The 27582-nt window shown below is 43.4% G+C and overlaps 1 protein-coding gene across 4 annotated transcripts; it reads right to left on the bottom strand.

Moving 5' to 3' along the window:
- On the bottom strand, positions 1-27582 carry nisch (nischarin). 4 transcript variants are annotated; one of them, XM_070994181.1, is made up of 28 exons: positions 27397-27582; positions 26691-26774; positions 25547-25729; positions 23298-23346; positions 22638-22801; positions 22456-22551; positions 20997-21092; positions 20747-20899; positions 20239-20307; positions 18701-18886; positions 18238-18366; positions 17808-17921; positions 15865-16039; positions 14333-14451; positions 13635-13711; positions 13032-13313; positions 12216-12520; positions 10484-10695; positions 9845-10284; positions 9551-9735; positions 9361-9424; positions 8257-8395; positions 7530-7680; positions 6903-7022; positions 6609-6770; positions 5853-6025; positions 5424-5614; positions 1-2884 (listed from the first exon to the last, which is right to left on the bottom strand). In XM_070994181.1, the coding sequence occupies exons 1-28, from the start codon at positions 27475-27477 to the stop codon at positions 2557-2559; spliced, it is 4527 nt and encodes a 1508-aa protein (XP_070850282.1). In that variant the 5' UTR covers positions 27478-27582; the 3' UTR covers positions 1-2556. The 4 variants fall into 4 exon arrangements, with proteins under 4 accessions (XP_070850282.1, XP_070850291.1, XP_070850302.1 ...); XM_070994190.1 differs by lacking the exons at positions 14333-14451; positions 15865-16039; XM_070994201.1 differs by lacking the exons at positions 1-2884; positions 5424-5614; positions 5853-6025; ... (8 more) ...; positions 12216-12520; positions 14333-14451 and having other exon boundaries at positions 13198-13313.

Here is a 27582-nt window from a genome sequence, read left to right on the forward strand (position 1 = left end):
ATAAAGCTTCACAGTTACTGTGTCCCTCCTAGAGTCCGTTTTAGTTGCCATTTCAACAACAAAATCAACCGTCAGACTGGTTTTCTGGTTTCATTGCTGCATCAGCTCAAACGAGTGCAAACTGTGGTTAAATTCTGCTGATTTTCCAAGAACTAAAACACAGTTGCTTAACCAAAAAGGAATTGGTAAATGTTTTAATTTTTTTCATTTTCACTTTAATTCAGTGGCATTCCCCTTTAACAAGACGACAACATGTAATGTAAACAACTGCGGTGAAGGGTGGGGGGGGTCCAACGCTGGCTGGCTTCCCATTTGTCGATAATAATGTACGAAAAACGTAATATACAATAAAATAAAACACAAAGAAAATATAAAAAATAATACTCAAGGGTAATACTAAATATGACATTTCAGAGTTCATGTTGGAAATATCATCACGACCTTCAGGTTTAGTACAAAATCAGCTTCAGGATGGAAAACATCCATCTGTCCAAAAGCAACAATTATATTAATATAATATTAATAACAATATACAGTTCAGTAATACTGCTTAATTAATTACAATGTGCAAGGAATAAAATGTTCAGAGAGCAGATTGTGCCAAGCAGCAGTGTGTGTGTATGTGTGCTACTTAAAACAACAGCCCAACATTTTGGGAAATCCGCTTGTTGCCTCACCAACAGTCACGCTGTGCAAATGTAAAAATGGAAACGTATAAAAGTGATTTTTGGTTTTAAGAGTAACTTTACATAAATAACAATATGTATATCAGTCAGCTTTGGAGTTGCTGGAAGGTAGATTTTTTTTTTCTCTTTTGATCGAGCTAGGCTAGCAGTTTCCCCCTGCTTCCAGTCTTTGTGCTCAGCTAGGCGAACACATCCAGATCTTTGTACTGGACACACGGAGATGAAACTGATATGCATCTTTTAATCTGACTCTAGATGAGACACAGAACAAGAGGATTTACCAGAAAAGACAAGCTGTTGCTTTATGATGATATTGATTAAAATCTAATAGAACTCCTGTGGACTGTCTGCAGCGCCCCCTGCTGTGCAAAACCAGTCTGTCCGTCAGTCACGTCATCAAACAAATAAGTAAATCTGCTTCGTGTGAGACACTTTGCAAGAAAGTGAGGTTGTGCCAGAAAATCCTGTGTGAGGCCCCTCGTGCTGTCTGTAATGGCAGCCTGGTGTCTGCTGAGTCCTCCTAACCCTCCGTTTTGTTCTGTGGCGGTGTGTGGTCAGAGCTGTAGCTCTTCCATTCTGTAAAAAGTAAGACTGAAGGCCTCAGCATGCTTCAAACTAAGTGCCTGATGGATAATTTAGCATGAAAGGTTACAATTTTTGTGACTTTCGGAAACTAACAATCAAGCCCCCGCAGTGACAGCAGCCTTTTCACCCCACTTTCCAGTGGGAGAAACACTTTGCCTTTCGCCGTGTTCAGTCAACATCTTATAAGAACTGGCTCCTTTGAGGCATGTAGGCATGCGTCTGCATTGGTCTTCTTGAAGCAAAGATCTCAAGCAACCTCAGTATTTTCCAACCTGGACCCTATTTCCCATTTTTTTGTGTCTAAGTGACTAGTAGAAATAACAATTTTTGAAATTGGTCCAGTATTGAAAGGGAGAGCTGCTGTGTACGTCGACTAGAAAGTGTTTGTTTCTGGCTCAGATTTTTAATCCAAGTGTCATTATGGAAAGGATCCCTCTAGACATCGACTGCTTTCTTCAGGAGTAAGATCCCTTTTGTTTAACCAGCCACAGTCATTACCACTCTTGGCAAAGCAGCCAGACTCCATTGGCAGATACAGTCATTTTATCATTGCAAAACACAATTGCTTCAAACCCAACGGAAGCAAATTAAAGTTCACCAATACCATCTTGGTTCTTCTTTTCACTGGTTCAACAATGAGCATCAACTCTGGTTTGGTCGAAACAAACCCTTAACTCACGAGTTTTATTTTGGTTGTGTTGAAGTTAAAGATAAATGAAATGTGAAGTGTGTTTTACAATGGGAAATTACTGATTCTGTAAATGGAGTCTGGTGGCTCAACTTTTGTTGAAACACAATGTCAAAATGACGTGAAGAAACACCCGTATTTGTTCTCTGGTGTGCTTACTGAGAATAATCCTCACAGACAGCTACTCAAATCACAAAAATGTTATGCTGGAATATGATTTGAGAGGCAGGATGTGTTGAGGTATGCGAGTAGACGTATTTAAACTCTCCACCTCTTTTTTTTCCCCTTCTTCACACAAATACTCGTCACTTTTCATGTGAATAACAGAGTGCGACACCATGAATGCCCTCAAGGAAAGACTAAAAATGTGCATCGTTGATTCATTGCAGCTCAACCTACACTGTGACCAATCAGAGCAGCTCAAGAATGCTTTGCCTTCAGACCTGGTTGGATAACACTACTTTGTTTGAAGCATATTGAGGCCTTTTAACAGGCAATCAAGCCCTGAATCCACGTGTATCATCCTGGTCATTCACTGACTCCTCCTGCCAATCAGCTCCCATTGACACCCATGTGTTTGTCATCCTCGTCGGCCAATCACCCGGTCAGCTCAACGGGAAGCTCCCGACTGCACAGTGCCTCCCACTGGCGAGCGAGGAGTGAGATCAGCCTCTCTCTGCTGTCGGCTCCTGGGACGAAGACGCACCACTGGACCTCGCCCTCAGCACCCCCACTGGCCCCGCCCCCTCGGTTCAGGCCTTCCTCCCCCCCAGCGGCAAAGTGGTCCATGGTGAGGTGGCAGAGCAGGTCAGGGCCAGGCAGATCATCGAACACCAGGGTCAGAGCCTGAGGGTACGTCTGGTACCCCAGCAGGACCCGGTCCAGGTCCCGGATCCTCCGAGCCTCACGCAGCTGGTACCGCTCCCTACAGGAGGACATGATGAGGAAGATGATGAGGATGAGGACTACTACCATACTGTCAGTCACTATCACAATAACCTGAAAGGCGTCATTTCAATCAAACACACAACTATCCTTCGAGTCTTTGACAAAAAGTTTTTACCTGATTTTCGATCTGATGAATTAAAGTCATCCTGGACAAGTGGGATTTCATTTCCCAGAGTCAATATCACAATGAAGGCACAACAAGTGTTGGATTATTTGTAATCAGATTTTTCTGAGATTCAAAAATGAAGGTGGGCTTGGCACACCACAAAAGCAGCTCTGGACCAAGAAAAAGCCTCCTTTAAACATTTTCTGCAGGTGGAAGAGAGAGCAGAGATTTATGATTCTCCTCCATCAGGCTAAAAGTTTCAAGACTCATTTTACAGCGTCTGTAAACCTGAAAACCTCCAGTGGTCTTTTTTAGCTCTATTTTTGGTCACTACCAGCTCCTGAGGGAAATATCTGACTGTTTAGCAGCAAAATGTTCCAGTACAGCCATCATCTAGTCTCTAACTGTATCTGTCTGTTGTTTGGTGCTGAGCAGGTAATGTTCAGTGCGGTTTAGAGCTTTTTTGTTGAAAACACCTGCCTACTGCCAAAAATAACATGAGAGTGGTGACAGTGAACCAGAACAGAAAAAGTTGAGGCCGACGGCTAAACAATGAGCTGAAACTTGCTATAAAGTTGAGGAATGCTGCAAATTCAGGTAATAATTCTCTGTAGATTCATCAATACAAGCGACCTCTTTCACATTGATACTTTGGTATTACAAAAATATCAATTGTAGCCGCTTTAAAGATTAAACGACTCATTCAAATCTCGACTCAAAAGTCTGGTGAGTTCATGTTTAGGTCCAATATCAGACATGTAAGGCGATGGAGAGATTTTCAATCTGCATCAGCTGTCGGACTGTAACTCAGTTAAAGCAATGGACAGTCTCCTCTTGAATGCCACAGTGAGTCAGTGAACAGCAGAGCGACTCAGACAAAGCACACCTATTACTTTCACTTAATGGTGTCCACACTAAGAGAGAGTGATGCAGCAGATCTGTTCTGCCTCTGGCCTGATAAAACCGGCGCTGCTTCTGTCTCAGCAACTCTGGATCTCTGAAGTGCTGCTGCATTTAGATTTTAAACATTTTGTTAATGGGGGAGAGCTGTGCTAGATTCATAACGACAAATATCACATATCATCTGATCAGTGATTAAAATAGGTCTGTTTTGTGCTCTTTAATGGTGGTTTCCTTAGCTAGACAAAGTACTGAGCAAATCAGAGCTTTGCAGACAGGATTAAGAATGGGGACATCATTTTCTTGGATGCAGCTGTAAAGGCTGTTCTGAATCAATTACAGAATTCACAATTCCTAAATCACCACATTTGTTTATGAAAAAGAGATCAGCTCCAAAGAAATGAAAATGACGTCAGCAGGACAGACACAGCAGTCACCACTGAGTGGGACGGGGATTATTTAGCTGAGGACAGCCGACAGAAACACAGTGTCAGACTGAATAATGATGTAAAACATCAGAGTACTGAAGAGTAACAGTGCTGGACACAGCACAAAATATTACAGCAGACTATTGAAGGAAATCTGCATGCAGTCTGATATTTTTCATTCAGTCAATTCAAAGGTTTTAAGATGTCCAGTGCCCGTTAAGCACAAGCTTTAATGTAATCTTACTGTGCAGCTGTATCATTACTATATCATATCATTATATCTTATTTATTATTATAAATACCACATTGTGTATGTAAACAGTCAAAACTGAAGGATTCAGACTTCCCTTTAATTTCTATCACACTCACTAAACTCTGATCAACCCAAACATTTTTAGGAGTTACTGGCGAGTCAGTAAAGCAAAAACTATGATCGGTATTTTGGATTTCTCGCTCAGTCACACAGTCTCTGCTCCTCCTCACGATGAGAAGTTTGATGGTTCTGCTCTCTGTTTCCAGGCTTCAGTGAATATTGATTTCAGCGGTTTGTTTTCGCTCCGTGTTCCCTGTGACACCCTCTGTGTATCTACGACTGAGCGTCAACACGTCACGCGCAGTATTTCTTCTGCCAGTCAGTGTCTCCTCTTCTTCCTCCTTGATGAGCACAAAAACACGAGGGAACACCTTTTTTTTTAATTTGCTGCCAAATTTCAGCTCTGCTGCCTTCATGAGAGACGACGTGTTTCACAGTTTGTTTAAGGTTTGTTGGTCTGCCTCTCAAACCTAAAGTGATGATTCTGCTGTTCAGTCACTCCATCATTCACAACCTTGACTCTGTCATAAATGCTCATGTATCACTGTATAAAAAATGAAAAACAGCCTTTTTAAATCTAAAATTTTAATAAAAAAATCTAAAAAAGCACACAAAATATCCCAAAGCTGCGGTAGCATTCGGTGTTGGCATTAGTGCTTTGTGTAACCGCGCTCATCTTGCTAGCATACATTGAGGGAACAATTTTACTTTTGCAGCCCTTGAAAGGTTTTCCACAACCGTGGGGAACACGGGCTTCCTGTGTGCTCACCTGGAGGGAGGTTCTTTGGCGAAGTCAGGCAGAGGATAGCTGACATAGTCCTCATCCAATAGGAACACGTCGGTGCTGGTCAGGATCAAAGTCCTGGGCTGGAGTACAGGAGACGGGGCAGAGCCAGAAACAGAGGGAGAGTGGCCTGAGAGAGCGGAGCCTTGGCTGGGCAGACTGGTGGGGATGTGGACCTGGAGGGAAGAAATGGAAAACAGGTAAAAAGTGAGTCTGAAATCATAACATAAACCTACCAATTTCAACTCCTTTGCTTAATCTGTACAAAACCTGCACATCAATCATATCTGGCAACCTGCACTGTGGCCAGAGACAAAACACGGAGGCGCTGGGCGGATGGATACTCTGCTGCTGTTCTAGGAACAGTTCCAGCACGTTAACACCCCCTATATTCACAAAGGAAGACGTTCTGACCTGGAAGACGAGCAGGTACAGCAGGACGTTGAAGGAGCGTGAGGACGCCGATGCTGCACTGGCCGGAGTCTTCCTCTCTGCCACGATGAAGGTCAGGTCACCCATCTCCTCCTCACTGGGATAAATAAACTTCACCCTGCTGCTGTGGACCAGCTCGTAGTTCTGCATTTTACCTGCAGGGGGAGACAAAATCATACTTGTCACGATAATCTGCAATTAGTCAGACAATTTGTTACAATTTTGCAGATATAATCAAGGATTTTTAAACAATTTTAACAAATCCAAATATCAGGACAAAAACATCAATATTACTGAAGTTTGAGCAGCTGTTATTAAGTTGAAAGGCACAGCTGCATCCACTAGTAAATGCAGATTCTCTTTGGAATTAAAAAAACGTAAAATACAATTGAAAAGCTGCTGTACTTATATTATTTTGGTTGAATTGCTTATGTTTTTTTCCATTTAAATGTGAACAATGTTAAACATGGCTTATCATGTTTAATTCAAAATGCTTCTTATCTTTTTTCCAGAAAAAGCACAGAGAAGGTCACCTGTCTTAATCAGGTTTGTTTTCTAAAGGTTACTAAATGGTACATTGGCTCTGTAATCTCCTTCACTGTTTAACGTCCTTTTTATGGGTGTTTATATGGTCCGGTAACAGACATTTTGGATTTTTATTTGTAGACCATGAGACCTGTCATCAATGATGAGTACATGAAGTGTAGAGGGAAGAGCATCGTATCCTTGCATGCTCACCTGTATTTGTGTTGGTGAACTGAGAGTAGAAGTCCTGATCTGACGGCTCTGGAGGAGGAAGCTGCTGCTGCAGACTGAGAGCCGACATCAGCTCCTGAAGGAAGACGCCCGTCCCATAGCTGTCCCTGCTGAGACAGCACACGATATGATCGGCCGATCGACCTGCAAACACAATGAGGGGGGGGGGGGTCCATGGACAGGTGAGAGGGTAACACAGAGTAATATCAGCATTATGCAACACTTTGGTATTAATTTGCATGAACTCTGCCAACACTGGTGTGTTTATCCACTGACCTACGACTCTGAAGTACTGGTCAAACAGTCCCACATTTACCGACAGCAGCTCAGACAGTCTGATGGAGAGACAGCAGCACAGACAGACGTCAGGATCTCCGGAGTCCATTATGTCCAACACTGACAGAGAAAGATGGAGAGAGACACAAACAGATTTAACAAAAATGAAAGTCTACAGACACACTTGTGCCCCTCTGAGGCTGCAATGTTCACTACACACCAGAAGACAAACTGTTGGCTGCCATTCTTTGAAAAGATGTCACGTTTTGCTTATTTACTTGGATCTCCATTACCTTGGTATTACTCTCCCTGAGGTCCAAGGGAAATATGCAAATACATACATAAATGCATTTAAGGTAAGGTGTAAAGTGAACTTTGAGTCTGCCTCAGCTACACTAAGAGCAAAATGCTTATGTTACCAAGATTACATGCTAATGATGCTAATGGTAGCATAGCTTGCTTACAGTAAATCAGCTGGTATTAGGCTAGCTGTAGCTTAGCTGTAGACTTGAGACTTGGCTTGGGATGCACAGCAGCAGGAGCAGTAGGATTCTGGCGTTACATGATGTGATTTCAAATGTAATCCTTTATCGCTTTGACTGAACCAATCACGTCAGCTCGTCGTACCTGTGTGATGACCGAGGGTGGAGGCGGAGTCCTCCAGCAGGAAGTAGATTGTATCAGTGGAGAGCAGCAAACAGCAGGTTAGCTCAGACTCTGGAGACTTGTAGAGAACCACAGACAGCCACAAGACCTGTCTCACCTCCTCTGCCTCAGACTGGCGTGGGCATTAAAGGTGGCACAAAAAAGTAAAGAAAGTCGAATTTTTAAAAGATGGTACATGAACTGTAAAATGTCTTTCTGAACAGAAGATCTTCCCTGGAGTTAAAAGTGATCAGTGCTGTAGGACAACAATTTGTCTTTGAGATGAGGCAGAAAAAGCCCCAAGTGTGCTTCATCTCAGGTTAAAAATCATCGAAGAAGATCTGACTCAAGTCATCCGGCAATTTCTTTCTAAAGAAATCAAGGAAGGTGAGCATGTTAGCAGTCTTTGAGTTGACTTTTCTGTGCCTTTAGTGACCGTTACTGTTACTCTACATGCTGTCTGTGTCCTGGGCTTGACCTGGACTAACTGAAGGCAAAGTTGCACAAAGCAAAGATTCTCTGGTTCCATCTTTTTATTTGCTGGCTGTCTTAGTCTCTATGATGCTACTAACTGACTTTGGGTTTAGAAAATGCATATTTCAATAAATATTAATTGAAGCCTAATTTCACTCTTGAACAGCTATGGTTTACTATGGAAAATGGTGTGTGTGTTTGTGTGTGTGTGTGTGTGTGTGTGTGTGTGTGTTACCATCGCTAGATATCTGTGGAAGTAGGCCAGCAGTTGCTGTCCTCCAAGCCCAGCCAGGAGCTTCAATCCCGGGGAGAGGCCCGGGGTGAGGTGGGGGGATGGCTGGTTCTCCTCGACCTGGAGGCGCGATGAATCCCAGCTGAGGAGGGCGAGGGAGGAGAGACAAGGAGAGATGAAAAGATCTAAGCATCAAAGACAGCAACGAGTCATCTCTCATGATCGCGACAGAGCGGCTGTGAGGAGGGAAGATGACACCCTGTGCTTCCTGGTGTTTGCTGAATGATGTCTAACAGGCCTGATCATTTGAGTCAGGTTCTGGGTCAGTTCTCAGTTAATCAGAACACATCAAGACCTCTGAGGTAATAAACTATGTGCACTGTACAGAGTGTGCCTGGACACTGTCATGTTGGACAATCAAGGACACCAATTAATCACACCCTGCGACTATATCTCGCTGACTGGCGCTGATGGACACTACATGTTTCCTGATGCAACATTTAATGGGCAGAGAGGAACAAATCACAGCTGGATAAAAAGAAAAATGTAAATGTGTGATTGCGCCTGATACAGGCCAGTACTGATATAATACCACATAAACATTATTGATAATATGTTCTTCAGTAACCAAAATATGTTCTGAGTGGGACATTTTCACTGCAGAAATGATTCTATCTGTGGATAAAATATGTAACGGAGACTGTTTTTACATCAACTCAAACATATCTCTGATGTTTCTCATTACTTATCACCCGACATACGCAAAGCTGACAATCATATATCTGTTATAAGATCAAATATCAACAATGCCAACATATCAGTCAGTGATTAGGTGCTGAAATTACAGCTTCATTGACGTCTATCAGCATTTATTGTGCATCATGGTTTGTTTTAGATAAGTAAATGTCATATACACTCACTGATAAATGTGTGCCCTGATAAGATTAGCACATTGTGTTTACAGTTGAAAATTGGGACACACTGTCCTCACTCTAAGAACAAGTGTGTTATTAGCATGCAGCTGTAAATTAAGGCCGAAGAGGAAGAGGAATTCTGCGTTTACATGGAGACAGTAATCTATGCAAAATAGAGTCTTCAGACGTCTACCTGCTGCTGCTGTGTGATTTCCTGGTACTGGTACAACAGCACTGGTCCCTGGATCTGTAGTGGCCTGAGAACGCAACAACAACAAGGAGGAGGAGGAAGTGTCAAGCAAAGTGAGAGAGGAAACCAGTGTGGGTCAAAGTGAATGAAAGCTTCAGTTGAAATGAGGCTGGAGTGTATGAGCAGGCTTCACCTTGTGTGTGCTGCCCCTGGTGTGGGCAAGGCGTGCAAGGCCGGGGCAGGGCCACCATCTTCAGGCCCTCCAGAGAGGCTCTCCGCTGGCTCAGTTCCCGCAGGAAGGAGCGTCCGTCCTGGGCCAGAGGGAAGAGCAGCAGCAGCCTCTGGCCACCCAGCAGCAGCTCCACAGTGTGGCTCCTCCTGGACGCAACATGATGGTTAAAATACAGGTAACGACAACACTTAAATGCACTGAATGCCATTTCCACCACTCAATCAAATTCCATTCATCCAATCACAGCCTCTGTACCTGCAGTGGTGCTTTGGGTCGGGGCAGGAGGTGTTTATGGATTTGTCCGCGAGCTGAGAAGCTCTCTCTCTGGGGTGAAGGACCACAGAGCCAAGGGGCACACGGACCAGCCTGCACCAGGAAGAGGAAGAGGAGGATTGATGAAGATCAGCGCTGCTCCTCTCTCTTTCTGCAAGCTCTCTGAAGTCAATCTTCAGCACCCAGAGGTGTCGGTGGGTGAGGAAGAGGAGAGAGGGGAGGCTGGGCTCCTCGCTCTTGGATAAGATGTCTGACAGGAGGGTGTGGGTGTCCAGGTTAGAGGAGGAAGAGGAAGGGAAGAGGTGGGCAGGATAGCCTCCCTGGGCTCCCTGACTCTCCTCCAACTCCCAGGAGTTGATGACCGAGCGGGGGAGGAGCTGAGGAGTGTTAGGGGGCTCCGGGTCATTCTGTGACGCTGGCGCCTGGAAAAACACATTACAAGGTTTTCATCTTCCAGGCCACATGAGACTTCACACATCACATTGCTCTTCATCATCTTCACAACATGTACACATATTTCACAACATTTGATTTTAACACCTAAGATGAAGCAAATACTTACATTACAATACACTGTTTACTAATGTAAACAAAACTGAAAAACAGAAGCTGCTCTCTGACCTGGATCAGCACTGTGAGCTCGGTCTTGGTCTGACGGAGCTCCTCGGCCTCGGACAAGATGTACCACCGGGTCGATCCGGCTTGGAGGCCAAATGCAAGGCAGGAGTCGGGGAGCTCGGTCTCGGAGGACAGCAGGAGCTGGGAGTACGGCACGAGGAGGTTCAGCTGCAGGCTGGACAGCACCTCCTCAACAGGAGGACTCAGCTGCTGGTCTGAGAACAGGAGAACAGTTCACTCTTAATATCCCAGCATGCAGCAAAATCATCTCTGCACTACAGCCTACCCCACATCATGTAATGTGCTGTATATTAGGGCTGTCAGTAAATGTTTTTTCATTCATTATTCATTATGAAGACAACTTAAAGATTTTGTAGCTCAGAGCACCAGTGAAAAATGTGGTCCCTGCCTTTTTTTATTTTTTAAAGTCATCATCATATATCATGTGAAACACCAGGAGCAGTGCTCCCACTGATAATGTTTTGCATGGCGGGCCGCCCCCACCACCAACAACAACAACAACAACAACACCACCAACAATAAAACCACAATCAATCATCTGATCCTCGTTTGTTCCCGAGACCTGATCCACCTGAGGGGGTGAGACCGCAGCTGGATGCAGGTGACAGAGGTGCCTCATGGTTTATAGAAATGCAGTGAAGTGAAGATACAACCATGTCTACACGAGACGTATGTAAAAAGGACATATCAATGCGCATTCAACCCGCGTTGGACCCGTTCACACGAGTCAGCCATCGCTCTGTTAGCAGAGTTCATACACTTCACTGACAAACCAGAAAGTGTGGAGTAACACCGGGATCGGAGAGTCCATACTTGGACGATCCCTCTTTCTCATCCACAGGAGCACTCTTTTGATCAATTGATGGTTTTTACAATATAATTTTTAAAAAATAAATGTGATGCATTGCATGTTGATTTAAGTGGTGCTCCAAAATTTTGTGCTGGTGCACCCAAAAAGCTCAGTAGAGAGCATCTGTGCCACTCGTGGTTCGTCTGGACTGGAGCCCTGTAAAATGTCCATCGTCACATTAGATGTTTTGCCCGACAAACCAAAAGATATTCAGTTTACTGTCACGTGAAACAAAGAAAAGCATCAAGTCCTCACATTTGAGTCACCAGGTTAAAGGACTGTCGCGCTGTTGGTGTTAAATTCGGCCACTTATGATGTGACTGTTAATTAGCAGCCATGGCAGATTAATTTTGACAGTGAGGCAAAGTTTTTGTGTGTTAGGTTCAACAATTTAACGTCTGTTGTTGTTCTGTTGTCAAAAAAGTTAACTAGACTTTCATTGACATCTTAACACAAGTCGAGCTCTGTTTCACTTCCCGTTACTAAACTAGTTCTGCATTAGGTCTGGGATCCATCTGTCTGTCAGCCTCGTTTCTGTTTTGAACTTTGAAAAAGCCTCATCATGTTGGAGAAGATGTTTTCCAAAACCTGCAGCAACAGAACATTTCAAGATTTCTTTTGGTTGTTCATCTATGAACAGAGATAATGACCTTCAGAAGTGAGGAGGTTCCAGGTTTTTCATAGCAAAGTGATCCAGCTAACATCATAATGCTGCTGCATCAGGGCCTCACATGAACTCAGACTAATCAGTTCAATCTAAGATGGGTAGAAAACATAATTCATGCAAATATGAAAAAACAAGAGCGACAACTGCAGCTTCCATATTTGTTCGGCCAAACTATATAAAGCTGATCGTGTGCCCACCTGCGTCCTGATTGGTCCACGTGAAGTCATCTGATAGGTACATAAGACACAACAGCCGGTCTGTCAGCACCAGACACGCCTCCTTCTGCTCCACCTCCTCCTTCACCTGAAGACAGTAGCACCACAGAACCCTGCTGACCTGAAGCTGCTCCTCCTCCTCCACCTCCTCTTCACAGAGCTCCCCCTGCTGGCCACTGGGGTCTTCTGCAGGAGGAACAGCGAGCGACGTGGAGGAGGAGGAGCAGACCGACTCCTCAACAGAGTCATCCAGACCCATCTCAAAGTATCCGTCCCTGGAGCCTGGACTGGAAAAATGAGCATAAAACAGTGGATGAATCAAGAAGAATTATCCTTCAGAATGAATATTTATTTATTATTTACGTTTTATACATTTTCACATATTGATTTTATACAAAAATACAAACTTGTATGTTATTGGACACAGTCTTCAGATGCCATCATGTCAGAAACCACTGAAATCCCAAGAATCAGTGTGAATTTTAGAGGATCTCAGAAACCAGTGAGACCTTTTAGGGAACCAGTCTGAATTTGAAGGGGTTCCACACAACAGTGGGAAATTTAAAGGTTCCAAGAAGCCACTGAGAATCAGAGAAACTTTTAGGGGATCTCAGAAACTAGCAGGCATATCTGGAAATTCAATAACCAGCAACAACGTCTAGCAAAAGTCAGCGGCAAGTTTATTCGACCTCAGAAATCAGTATGAGTTTTAATTAGATTTCAGAAACCATTCAAGAAACCAGTAAGAACTTCTGGAAATCCTACAAACCAGTAAGAGAAGGTTGCTGGTTAAATTACCTGGGGCATCCCACCTCAGTGAGCTCCACAAAGGACTGAACCTCTCTGGATTCAGATGGCTTCTCTTCCTCCCTCTCCTCCTCCTGCTGCTCTTCCTCTTCCTTTGTCTTCACCTGCTGCTCCTTCAGGGTGGAGCTGAGGCGATGGGAGAGCTGGGTAATGAAGTCTTTGTTGAAGGAGGAGAGGGAGAGCAGGTGAGCAGGAAACAGAGGACACCAGGGAGCGCTGCAGGAGAAGCAAGTGTTTTCAACTGGTCTGGAGGAGGAAGAGGAGCAGACACAACTGGAGGAGAGAGAGAGAAAGGGATGGAGATTTTCTTAACTTGCCCATGATGTCAGGAACACAGAAGAACCATCTCTTCAAATACAACTTCATCACACGAAATGCCAATATTTAACCAACTGTAGCACCAACTGATTCTTTCATGTTCTGAATTTTCATAGTTGTGTGTTACTGTTGTGTGTCAATAAAGGTCGATTACACTGCCCAAAAAACACAGCACACTGAAACACTTCCTGCAAAGATTTTTAAAATTAAAAGCCTTCCAGTGGCTCAAAAAGTTCAGTTTCACTGGGGTGAGCAGCACTGTTATTTGATACTGACCAGACAGTAATAGCAGAAATGCTTGTGGGAGCTCCACAGTGTGTGTCTTCAGACAGACTGACAGCAGGTTGTTGTACCTGCAGACAAACACATGAAGGATCATTAGAAACCAGCTGAAACAAACATAAATATCTAAATGAACTTCCATCTGCACACATCATCACCAGCTCCCTTCCTTAGCAGTGCGTAGGCACAGCGATGCTTTGACCTAAAGGCTAATATTAGCATGAAAACTTACTCACAATGACTGTTAGCTCACTTCAGTTCACTTCTTGTATAAAAGTGCTTTATAAATAAAATTGTGAGGCTAAAAAACAGGCTTTGCTATGAGCAAATCCTCATCTACAAAAGAAACAATCTGAAATATTTTTTTGTACAGATATTCTGGGAGAATATTTCTGAGACTATTATCTTGTCAGTATTATCAGGCTGCATTTGAGCCCTCTGACAGGACAGTCTGGAAATGTTTAGTTGAATCCTCTGTCATTCTTCGCTTTGTATCAAGACATTTTGTTCAATGAAACAGTTACACTCCTAATATAAATGATTAGTTTCATTTGCTGTCACATAATTCCTCCTTAACACATTTCTGAACCGCCCCTGCCCCTCCGCCTCTCCCATCCCATGAAACTGATATCCTGCAGGTCGTCATGGTGACAGACCCCTCCCCTCCCTGCTGTTTCAGGTGTGTGCCTGACCTGGGCGGGGTTAGCAGACAGGAGGTGTGTGTTGGTGTTAAAGCTTGCAGGGGGAGGTGCAGCGTCCACAGGAGGGAGGACACTGGGGGGAACGGTGGCTCCTTCTCTGCTCGTCACTTCTGAAACAGGAGACCAAAGAGATGACTGACACTGATGGAGACCAGCACTCTGACCATGTTGGTGCAGCTGATCATTACTCTTGGACTGATTTTATCATTTTGTGCCACAGTGTGACATTTTCTTTCTATTTCTCAGAGTTTTCACAAGCTAAGTTTAACTAAATTGTACTCCGAATGTGCTGCTGTGATTTTACGGCTCCAGCTTCTTAAATGTGAATATTTGAAGCTTGTCCTTATCTTAAAATTTGTTAAATGTCTTTGGGTTTTTGACTGTTGGTCGGGCAAAACAAGACATATTAATAAGACATATGAAGGGCATCGTTCACCACCATACACCAATACATACAGCAAATTCACTCATTATGAAAATAATTTGCAGTCTTAAAAACAATCAGCAAACATGACTTGAGGCTTTAGCTGAACATGTATTCATGCACACACAGTTCTGACAGAAAAGTAAGGCTGCATAACAGTCAAACCCTGTTTCACTGGACAGACATCAAAAATACCAACATGCATTTGGTTCTTACTGTTTAGATTCAGACATTCACACACCGTGCAGCCTGTATTACGCCAGAGCAAATATTAGTGTGACAGACAGAAGTTAGTGAGCATTAGCAGGGAGTCACGACATTAGTGAATATCACTCGTTGATTAATTATTCTCCTGTCGTCCAGCTGTTTGTAAATCAATCACTCAGCCTGTGTGCACAGTCTAACTGCTGAGAAACAAACTCATCAGTGCTCTCTGGTGGACAAACTATGCGACAGACCACATTTTGTAGTGCTAATCCTCATTATCTGATGATAACAGACAAAGTCGGTGAGAATCAAACTTTATCTTCACTGAAAGCAGCAGCCAGACAGACTTAATGTTTTCATGTTTTTACTTTTCTGTTTCTTTTCAGTAAAAAGACAAAACATGAAACTCAGACTACTTTGGAAGGTGACGGAGATAAGCTAGCAGTTTCTCCCTGCTTCCTGCCTTTCTGCTAAGCTCCGCTAAACTCCCTCATAGATATTTTATGGTTAGTTTGACGCTCAGTTCGAGATTTACTTATTAGGAACTTTGTGTTTAATGTTCAATTCCGGATTTATGAAGTACTTTAATCTTATGTTTTTAAAGTCAACATTTGGACTGTTGGACAGACTGTTGAAGACGTCACCTTGGTCTCTGGGTAACTGTCATGGGTACTTCTGGACTAAACAACGGACAGATCAACTGAAACTGAAAATCATCACTAGCTGCAGCTCCATCATGTGCAGTCAGCTGCTGTTTTTGGGAATCGCCTGTCGAGACAGACGGAGGACGATGCTGGTCTGTCTGGCCGCTACCTTACAGCAGAAATAAAAACCACCGCCCCCGCTCCCTCCCTCCCGCCCGCCCTGCACAGCCTGATACATACATGATTACCTTGGCTGGGGCAGACAGCCTGCTGGGCCGGACAGGAGGAGGAGGAGGAAGAGGAGGACGAGGAGGTGACAGCAGGAGGAGCAACAGCAGAGGAGCAACAGGAGGAGGAGGAGGAGGGCAGAGAGGAGGAGAGGTGAGGAGGTGCGGCGGCAGACAGCCTGGTCTCCTCACTGATCTGACGAGAGGACAGAGAGGAGGAAGCCTTCAGAGAGCAGCGGTCACCCACAACATCAACCAGATTACATCCTAGAACCTGCAACCGGCAGCTCCATCAGCAGCAGAGCAACAGCAGGTGGCTTTAAAGAGGTCTGAAGAGCAGCGTTTGGTCATTTATACAGAGACAGATGTGCCCTTTTCGTTTGGAAACAAAAAAATTAACAAACAAATCCAGATGAATTAGTTTAGCACTGCTCTAGCTGTAGACTGACTGTACATGCGTGTGTGAGGTTGCATGAAAGTGTGCAAACTGTGAAGTTCAAGAGGTGAATCTGAGAAACACTTTGTTTGGGTTTGTGTCGTCAGGCTTTTACTACACTACCCAGAATGCACTTCCTGTGCGGGACATCCAGCATCCAGCATGGACGGACTTTTTGTTGTAAGCATTCTGCATGAAAGATGAACCAACACGCATCTCAAATATACTGATTCAGGTTATTTTCCGTGCGCAGTGGTCAAACTACACGACTTTTTACGATCACAGCTGAACGCTATGATCCTTTGCTTTTTTTATTACAAAATAAAATAATTCTCAGGCCCCTAAATATATGATTATCTGAAAGAAAAAATATCAATGGAATGTATAAATGTATTTCATGAATAATAAATAAAAGCCTGACTAAAAATAATTTGGCCACATTCTGGTCTGTCTTTGTAGCCCGGTTCCAGAGCTCTGAATGGCCACCCACATCTCGGATTTGTCAAACAAAGCAGGACTTGTAGGCAGGACTAAAAATGGGACACCAGCTTCCTGTACGGGCTGTGCCACTTTGATTTTAAACTGTTATTTTCTTCTGTAGACTGGGCACCCAAACAGGAAGGGCCCTTGGTTAGTCACCTTGACAAGAGCCAACAAACACACTGAGAAGCTTCTTCTGCAGTTGGCCATAAATATTTTTGACATGTTGTTATACCAAAAAAGTGAAAAATAATAATAATTGCAGGGAACATGTCGTGCACATTCACAGAAAATACTGAACTACAGAATCTTGCAGGCTATGTTTAAACACATTTAGCTCACAATCTTAGCAGGCCAGTTTAACTTTGGGGCATTTTTCATAAAAGTTTCCAAGATTACAACCTCCCACATCTAACTGTGCCTCATGCCCACAGTCTTCTGATTTACTGGCTGCATGTGCATTACATCTTAACTCTGCTGCTGATTTGCATACTGTCTCCACTCTAAAAAGGTCACCTTGTCGTTAGTGTCCAGTTGTGGCTGCTCATCTGCAGGTTGTGACTCAAACAAACACTACAGCAGCTCATTACACTCCTCTTGTCAACAGAACAGGCTGCTGTGTGTTTTAACAACTGCTGGTCAATCTTCAGGCTTTACAGATCTGTTAGTAATCAACTTGATCAAGTTTACTATTAGTCACATTGAATTAGTTCATTTTGTCTTTTCCGATTGGTCTAAAATGAGGTTAGAACTATAAAACCACTACTGTGGGTTTCAGGGTTAATTCATTTAGAGTCTCTGACTGAAACAGAGTACAACTAAGACAGATGTTAAAAGGAAACTTGTTTTAAGCTCTGCTGTCTCACTGTCCTAAAAGAGACTCACAAATTATTTCTATACACTGGATACATGAATGAAAAATAAATTACTTAAACTCTCAACATTTCTAAACTACTTAACAATCCTTAAAGGGCCGACTGTATGTAAAGATGGTGGACCTAAACACTACCTCCTGCTTCCCTGCTTCACTCAGTGCGACAGAACGTACCTTCTTGTCGCCGCTGCTCATCCGGTCTTTGACTTCTTTGGCTTTCTGAATGGCTTTCAACACTTCCACTGTGTCCAGCTCCTTTTCTGTCGTCACTTTACCGTCCAGACAAACCTGACAACGCGGACACAAAGGATCGAAAAAACAGCAAAATCAATATTATTATTACTACTAATCGCTGATATGGGATAAACAGTAGAAACAGTCTTATTGATAGATTAGTAATGAAGAAATACTACTAGCAGCAGCATGAGCAGTTTTTATAGTAGTAGCAGTAGTGGTACTTGTAGTGGCAGTAATATCAGTGTTAGCAGCAGCTCCTATGCAGTGTGGTGGTACAACAGTAACAGCATGAACAACATTGTGGTGGTAAAAGTAGTAGCAGCAGCACAGTAGTAATATTAACAGTGTGATGGTTTTGGTGGTGTACCTCTGCTGCGCGGTCTCCAAACTGGGCCAGGACTTTGGTTCTGTAGTCTGGGATGATGCACATGGGGTTACTGGACAGGTTGAGTTTTTCCAGACAGGGCAGAGAGCCGATGTTCCTGATCTCCTCCAACTGGAAACACACACAAAACCCATCAGTCTCCTGTTTTCCCTCTTAAACTCTGGAGAGAAATGGTTGGATGTTTTTCCTTAAGTTGTTTTTCATCATGCAGTGAAGAGTCAACAGCAGAGAGGTGACAGAAAATGAGGAGAAGGGAAGATGGAGATGGCCGAGGACTTACTGAATTAATACTGATCAATTACACTGACGCTGATATCAAGAAAAAAAAAATGTGCAGGAAGTTTTTCTTCTGCGCTCTTAAGATAAAGTAAAAAAAAGAAGACTTTCTGAATGTATCGACGTCACTTTGAGTACTTGGCCATCAGGACGTCCACAGTGTAATTACCTGAGCCAGCTGGTTGTGGCTGAGGTCCAGATTGACCAGAGAGTAGAGCTTGGTGAGGCCGGTCAGTTGGTCCAGCTGGTTGCCAGCCAGGCTCAGGGTTTTGATGTTGCCCAGCCGAGTGTGAGCAGCTTCCAGGACCCGCAGGCTGTTGTAGGACAGATCCACGTGGACCAGGTTGTACAGGTGCTGTAACCAAAGGACAGTTGCTTCAGTGCAACTATTAATGACAAACTACACATCTGCGGGGGCGTCTCACTGCACCTGCCAGGACCAGCTGCCTTTTGATCTTAAGTCTGAGTATAAAACAAACACTAACTGCTATGCTGCAACTACTTTCACATTCAATCCCTGCATTTGTTAAGTCGCATCATCTATTCTGACACTACGAGAGACACGTCTTATCCTGTGCAACATTGACACAGAATGAGATGGAAGACTCTACAGACAAGTGATGGAAAGTTCCAGACATGCAATAAGACTGTTACATGAAAACAGCAGCTCTTCAATCATTAGTCTCTCATCTTTCTGATCCTTCTGCAAACTAGTCTCAGAATCAATTAGTAATTTCCATCCATCCATTTTCTATGCCGCTTATCCCTTTCAGGGTCGTGGAGGGGCAGAGTACACCCTGGACCGGTCGCCAGCCAATCGCAGGGCACAAACACACAACCATTCACACTCACACTTAGGGGCAATTTAGAGTCACCAATCAACCTAATGAGCATGTTTTTGGTCTGTGGGAGGAAGCCAGAGTACCCGGGGAGAACCCACGCATGCACGGGAAGAACATGCAAACGGCCCGACCCGGGAATTGAACCTTCTTGCTGTGAGGCACGCGCATTACCGTGCAACCCAATTAGTAATTTAAGTCATGTATCAAGCAGAAATGTCACATTTTATTGTCCTCTTGCTCTGCTCCTCTGATTTGTATCAAAGCAAACTGAAGGTGTCTGTTGGTCAGGCAAATCGGGACATCGCCCTGGACTCTGGAAAATTCCAGACTTTTCTCAAGATTTTCTGACAGTTAACAGACCAATCAATTAATCGATTCATCTAGAAACTTGAAGGGCACTCGGAGAGCGCAGACCTCCACCAAGGCCAACAGTCCACTCATCTATGAATGTGCTGCTTGTTCTCATAAACAACTCACAACTTTGCTGAGCAAAAATCATTGTTACAGTTGCACCAGTCCTCCCATGAAACCCGTCCCACTGCGCTCCATAACGACTGCTTTCCATATGAAGTTTGCACAACGACACGTTTCTGCTCCCCATCATATTTGTACAACCAGGTATGTTTTGTCACTGCTGAACTTCACTGCCATCTACTGGATCATAGGATGTATGGCATTTACCCACCAAAGCCAAACTGCTCATCTTGCAACGTTAACAAATGTAAAACCAACAAATCAGACCAAAGACAGGGGTAATAACCATCATATGATTCAGCACTGAAAATAGGTTTTTTCAATCCTTGAAATAATGCCGACATAAAGGACGACCGTCCTCACAGAGCTGATGTCATCATGCCGAACATACCTGGAGGTTTTCCACCGTGGACAGCTGGTTGTAGCTCAGATCCAGAAACTCCACCTTTGGAATCAGTTTCTACAACAGAGAAAAGCTCAGTGTCAGCACACAGAAACTGATGCTCTGAACCTAATCTTTCCTTTATTCGCACACATTTTCTGTGTTAAGACAGAGAGGGTGATATCAAGGACGGTGTTGCCTGACCTCCTGTCACAACAGCTAGCTGACCGAGCACATGTCTGTTTTGAGTGTTTTTATCGATCAACATCTTAAACTGAACAACGCAAGCAAATGCTAAATCATCTGGATGTCAAGATATTAAAAAAAGAGCACGAGTTTTACAAATATGATGAACTTAGCATCATTATCTCTTTTCATCATCACTTTTCATCATCACCTGCAAACTCCTCCAGGATTTCAATGACCACTTACCAAAACAGAGTTACTCAAAAACGGACATTCAAACACTGTTATGGACTGATGTTAACAGAGCTCGGGTTTGGTGGGCACGTCTTACCACGGAGCCATCGATGGCACTGATGCAGTTGTGGCTCATGTCCAGCGTGGTCAGGTTTCTCCACACGGGGATGACGGCTGTGACGGGGCAGCCAGACTCTGCCCCCTCAGGCTCCCACTGTGAGAACTCGCTCGCCTCCGGGACCAGGATCGACTAGAGGACGCCAGACCACGGTACAGAGATCAGTACACAGCATACAAGAGAAGCATGAATATGTGTGCTGTGGTGCAGTATTTAGTCTAAACCGTACCATCATGGTTTCTGTGGAGTAATGGATACTCAGAGTTGCCAGACTCGACCTCAGAGACGACAGACCTCGAATCTGCCGCGAGCTGCACTCACTGATCTGAAGACAGAGGAGGAGATAGAAGTTATTCTGTCAGGTTTCCAGTGAATTTCTGAGAAGTCAAAATAAAACCTCCCTTTCAATACTCATACAGATATATACCCAAGGAAACATGACACGACTACATAACTAACTGAGCACCAGTATCTCGCATGCATCGTGGCATTTCATTGCTGCTGATGGTCTTAGTTGGCACTTTATTTGTCTCCTCTGTGACTGTTTTTACCATGCGGCTGGAAAGAGAAGTGACTCATGCAGCAAGGGTCTGTGGACTGAATCGTACTGGGGACATTAAGGTTAAGTAGTAAGTTGTGACCGGCCCCTTTGTTCTTTGTTCTCTGTGATGATGGGACAGAGGGGCTCTGTCTGCAGCAGATGAAGCAAGAACCACAGCGTCAGTGTTTCCTGATTAAAGTCTGAAATATTGAAAAGCCTGAAAAGATAATTCTGTTTCCATCAGCCTGTCACGTGTCATCACATCTCCTTATCGATTCATCGACTTCTAAATGAAATATTGCCAAATGTTTCGAATTCCTGCCATTTTACTACAGACTCAACTCAATAAAGACTGTGAATTCGAGCCCTTTCACCCATAAAGAGACAGTAGAAGAGAGAAAGTCAATCACAAGTATTGATAACAATTTTTTTTTTACATATTTATCATTAACTAGCTGCTAATTAGCGTGCATATTATGAGTATGTCAGCTCTTTATTGGTCGTTTAAAGCACTTATTAATGCCTTATTCTGGGAGTTAGGATTATTTAGGGTTAGAATATCAAACTCGTATTGTACAATGACTTCCTTACTTACTAATCAACAAGCAGTAATTAAGAGGTTATTGAAATAATCTTAGTTAATGTCCTAGTAGTTCTAGTAGTGGTCATGCAGAATGAGGCATTAATAAAAGCTTTAAAAAGACTAATTAATATGCTATTGATTTACACACTGACAAACAAGTAGTTAATGGTTAACATTGGCTGGTAAATGATTAAAAGTGCTATCTCATTTTTTCTGTAGCAAACACTCTTATGCTGTGTGAGAGCCGTGTGGTTATCACAAACACACAAGTCAAACAGCACGTCTGTTTTCAGCTGTCACGCCTTCATCAAGGTGGTTAAATCCCCCACATGAATGACACAGTCAGAGAGAAATTCACTCTCCATTCACCTCATCAAGCTCGCACTTTGTTCCATCTGATTTACTTTGTTCTTACTTGTGTGACCAGGCTCTAAGCTGGGACAACAGTCTGGTATACATGGGTTAAATGCTGGTTTACCTGGTGTTCATTAACCTATTACCTATAATAATACAAGTTTGTGTGTGATATGAATGAGGAGAGGCAGACAGAACACAGATCGTTACCTCTATCTGCAGCAGCGATTTGAAAACAGATAGGTCAAAGGGGAGACTGCTCTCCTGGATGTTACTCGTTCCTACTGGACCTCTGGTACCAGAAATCTGACCAATGGAAACAAAACAAGTAAGACAACTGAAACAACACCACGGTAAGATGAGCATTTGATTTAAATAAAGAGGTGTGTGACCTTGAGGTATCGCAGCCTGCAGGTGAAGTCGAGGATGTGTCCCAGGTCGGTCTTAGCGTCTCCGTTGCAGCAGGTTGGTTTGGCCAAACGCAGCTGCTGGGAGACGGAGTAAAGCTGCAGAGGATGGAGGGAAAACACTTCGCCAGCCTGCAGCAGCTGCTCACCTACAACAAAAGAACGCACGACTGTCTGATACTGCTCACTGTAACAGGTTTCATCTGAAAAATGTGCAGCGGGAGATGCAGCTTTTTCTTTGAAAATTAAGCTTTTAAGACAGATATTTAAATATTTTAGGGTAGTAAACAACCAAACAACCAAACAGACAAAAAGAAAAAGTGCAGTGTCATCAAAATTGTCAGCTCAGTCTTACTGATTTTTTTCTGAACTGTGATGAAAGGCAGCGATGTGACTAAATCTGCCACGCTTATATTGTCATGATGTTAATCAATGTGCGTTGTCTCTGATTAATATTAATAATAATAAAGCATTCTGGCTCACTGCACTTTACATCTTGAGCTGATAAGCATAGTAACAACTCCAGAGAAAGAAAGCCTCTGCAGCTACACAGAGAGGAAACTGAAGGAGCCTCATTAATTGTTAACACATTTGCAGAAACACTAGATGAGAGAGCAGAGGTCAAAGGTCAGAAAGAAAGCGAACCTTTATGGAACAACTCCTCAGCCAGCGCTGCTGTGATACCGTTGATCTCCTGAAAGAGACAAAGACTTTGTGGATTCACTTCAGAACAACAAGCAGCTTGTAGAGTTAATGATCTTACTTCTCCACTGCTCATTAAACCGCTCGTCATGGTTTCAACTCTGCTGATGACAATGATTTGTCAAGGTAACTCCATCCACGATTAACAAACTGAACCTCTGATTGTGTCTAAGTCACATTAGCTGGGTAACATGTAAGCCTGGATTAGTTACACAGCATTGAAAAAGTCCAGCACGACACCTCACCTCCGGCTGTGAGCGTCATTGTTTTCATCTGAGTTACATTATACAGTAATTATGTGCTCATGCAGCACTAATGCAGCTGAATAACAAACAACAATAACTGTTTTCTGTGAACATTTTAACCTTGCCTGTGGCGGTCATGTGTTGATCATCTCGTGTCACATGAGAAGATTTTTCTGTCGCCTGTTTACTCTGCAGAGTCCTGAGGACTCAGACAAAAGTGGCCTGTTGTACACACATAATCATATGATCACAGTCACTGACATCACAAAGCCTTAAACTGCTGCTAACACCAGCCTGGAGCCGCGCTTCTACATCTGAGAGATAATCATCGTTTACTGGACAGAAAAACACACATATCCCTGTTCGCTAATTACATTTTATCACATGGCAAACAGTTTTCAGCCAATCAGCAATTTTTTGACGTGACGAAATCCAGAACCCAAAAAAGTAGAGTCACAACTGAAATTTTAGATCTGGTTTTAGAGTAGCACAGGTCGTCACATAAGAAGAAGAAGAAGAAGAAGAATCAGAGGGAAAATCCCCTTTATTTGTCACACACATTACACACATGCTGCACATGCGATGCAAATTGGTGAAATTTGACCTCCGCGTTTGACCCATCCTGGTCGTCCTTCCTCTGCGGCAGACCAGGAGCAGTGGGCTGCTATACGACCAGCACCCAGGGACCCAGAAAACTGGTGGTGATCTTCTTGCATGTTTTTAGTGTTTTTTTGTTTTTTTTTAAAGAGGATACCCCAGGTGAACAAGGGGAGAACATGCAAACTCCACACAGAAAGGCCCTTTTTTCCTTGAGCCGCAGGCACCAAAGGCATGGTGGACGACATGCCCAAGCCACCCACAGCGGGAATCGAACCCCGGACCTTCTAGCTGTGAGCCGACAGTTTTTCCACCGTGCCACCCATTTACATTTAGCACAGCATTTAGCAAAAGAAACCAGTCATGCACACCATCTTCTACACTTGCAATCAGAGAAAAGTATTCATGACAACATTTCGGTATAAAGACCTTCAACAGAGTTATTTAAACAACCTGATCAAGGTCTGTGCACTGAAACATTGTTCTGAACAAATTTCTTTGATTGCAAGAGTATGAGAGAGTGTGGGAGTCTTTCATCCTGTTTTATCGACCTATGGTCTTCTCCTATGCACCTGTCCACTCATAGGTGGCGCTGAATGTATAAATTGTAAGAAAAAAGTGAACAATCATAAAATCAATGTTCTCCTTTTCTCTGACCAACAGTTCAAAACCCCAAAACCTTCAGTTTGCAATTATATAAAACAGAATAGCAGCAAATCCCCAAATTGGAGAAGCTGCAACCAGTGAATGGCATTTTTGCCTCATAATATCATCAAGCTTTATGGAAATACAACGATAAATCCCTGGAGATTTACCAGCAATTTACCGCATCAGCAGTTTGGGGAACGCCCTAACCTGTTTCAACATGACAATCTGCACAAAGCCAAATCTATGAAGAAATGTTTCTTTTCAGTTTCTTGTGGAAAAACAGAACTGGCCTGCAGAGGCCTGACCTCAACCGCATCTAACGCCTTTGGGATAAACTGACAGTGAGCCAGGACGTATCACCTGACATCAGTGTTGGATCTCACTGTTTCACTTGTGGCTGAATCGGAGGTGGAAAGCCTGAAATCAGAGGGCTCTTACATCAGCAGATTAATGCCCACGGTTGGCAATCGCATGTTCATCTGTTATATGCAAATGTAATTTTCTCAAGTCCACATACTTTTGGCCATGGAGTGTACCTGCTTAGCGAGTAGTCAAGCATGTCTAATGTATATTTTCCTCTTATTATGACTGAATTACCAGCAGGCTGAAGACTATCAGGTGTAGTGCAAGACGGTTGAAGCACCTGAACAGGTTTCAGCACATGTGCAACAGTAAGGTTGCAGCAGCTTCAGGTGTACTCACGTAAAGGTGAAAGTGCAGGAAGCAGGCGAGCGGAGTGGGCGTGGCCTGTGGGAACTGCTGCAGCAGCGTCTGCAGGTAGAGTTCCAGCTCCTTCTGCCGCCGCTCCACCAGACTCTTCGAGTTCTTCCCCAACATCTTCTTTGGAGGAAGCAGCCGTCGGTCCACCTTCTTCTCTGCCGTCAGCTGAAGGGAAACAGACATTTGGATAAAACATTCATTGGAATCAATTGTGAACGACAATTTTCTAACTCCCTAAAAAGGAGCAATGGGATGATTGTTATTTATCCTCGATTGCATAAGACTAGCTTGTATGTGTGTGTGAGCATTGTGCTATGAAAAATGAATACTTTTACTTTTTTCAGGAAAAAATTGATTTAAAAAAAAGGACTAAATGTTCATTTATTAAGCAAAAATGTCCAATATTCTCCTGGTGCAGCTCCTCCAATGTGAAGACAGATGATTGGCTTTATATCATTTTAAACTGAGTATGTTTGGACTGTTGGTCCAACATAAGACATTTGAAGATGCAACCTTGGAATCTAGTAGATGAACAGATGAATAGATGAACACGTGTGGAGCACGATTCCTTTGTGATTGTGAATGAACACCATGAGTATTTAGCCTGAGTGTAATAAATATAATGTCACACGGGCAAGTAAATGAATTTTTATCAATTGCATTGCTGATAGTAAATTTAGGATAAAGATGAATCTCAGTGAAAATGACCATTCTTAGGGTAATAACAAATTGTCTGTAAAAGTTGTATTAACAGAAACTGGTTAATCAGTATAGTTAGTCTTTATGGTCCTCTTCACATTTCTGCAATTGCAAGACTGATAATTAGAGTTATTGGCCTTAAATTCCCACAACGTGCATCTCTAATTAGTATTCATTATGGTTGATTATGTAATTATGAAGCTGGCTAATTAGGCTGTCCTGATTTTTGGCACAAAATATAACGGTTTAAAAATTCAGCCAGTAAGAAATGTTGCTTCGTGCATCACAGAACAAAACTGAATTTTATAACAAACCACATTTGTCCTGCTGTTAGTTTAACTGGACAGACTAAAGAAAGAGCATTTGGTGAAAGCGATCGCATCTGTTGCACCAAGAAGACACCGGCTGACCTGCTCCGGTCTCTTACCTTTTCGTGGAGGTCGTGGAAGTCACTGTAGCGGTGCTTCACAGTCCACTTGTGCTCTCCATCAGTCACCTCAATAATATAGACCTGAAACACGACAGCGGGACAAATCGGGGATTACATCCTGCCTAAATTAGAAACTGTTGGGATCGAAGTGGTTCCTGAGCTGCATGGGTGCTCCAATTAAATAGAGAAAGATGAAGGAATACAAAGAACATCTCCAAAAAGACAAAAAACCGTCTATACACAACCTGATATCAACTGAGGTAAATCTAACGTTTGAACCAACCGCTGAGGATGAACAGGAGATGCGGCTCAGAGCTCCAGAACAGTTCCAGTAAGCGGACCGTGTGCTAAAATCACACCATATGAACATGAAATATCGGCCCTGACAGAGAAAGAAATGCTGTAGTGGACTGTCAGGTGTGTATTCTTCAGAGGGACCTCTAGACTCTGAAACCGGCTGACACCTCAGTTAACACGACAGTTAGCAGCTAGCTTGTCAGCTCTGTCTGTTTCTCTTCGTCCAGCTTCAGGAGGTGAAGACATAATGATTGACCAAATAATGTCCAATAACTGAACAGTTCACGCATACACTGATAGAGTCATTTATTCAACATTATCTCAGTCACTTTGGCAGACCTGCAGCTTGGGTAGCTACAAGCTAAGCTAACTGGCGCTAATATAGAGGAACCCGGACGTAGCTTACAGTGTAGTTTTCCACCAGCTCCGACCCGACAACATACACTTTCCTCTCCGAAACCTCCTCTGGAAACGGGTCGGGCTCCATCGTGAGGCCGGGGCGAACAAAATACGATCTGTTGTAAAATAAAAAACTGTTAGGTTGATTAAAACGGCTGTAGAAGATTTCCAGCTCTTCGTCTCTGTTAGCCGC

The sequence above is a fragment of the Chaetodon trifascialis genome, chromosome 3, assembly GCF_039877785.1.
Source record: "Chaetodon trifascialis isolate fChaTrf1 chromosome 3, fChaTrf1.hap1, whole genome shotgun sequence".
Taxonomy (NCBI): Eukaryota; Metazoa; Chordata; class Actinopteri; order Chaetodontiformes; family Chaetodontidae; genus Chaetodon; species Chaetodon trifascialis.

Bases quoted from the DNA above. Each gene is read 5' to 3' on its own strand.
- nisch (XM_070994181.1), bottom strand. From the start codon at position 27,477: ATGGAGCCCGACCCGTTTCCAGAGGAGGTTTCGGAGAGGAAAGTGTAT. The intron at 25,730-26,690 runs GTAAGAGACCGG...GTTTCCCTTCAG, and splicing joins TCCACGACCTCCACGAAAAG to CTGACGGCAGAGAAGAAGGT. The intron at 13,314-13,634 runs GTCAGTATCAAA...TCTCTCCTCCAG, and splicing joins ATTTCTGCTATTACTGTCTG to TTGTGTCTGCTCCTCTTCCT.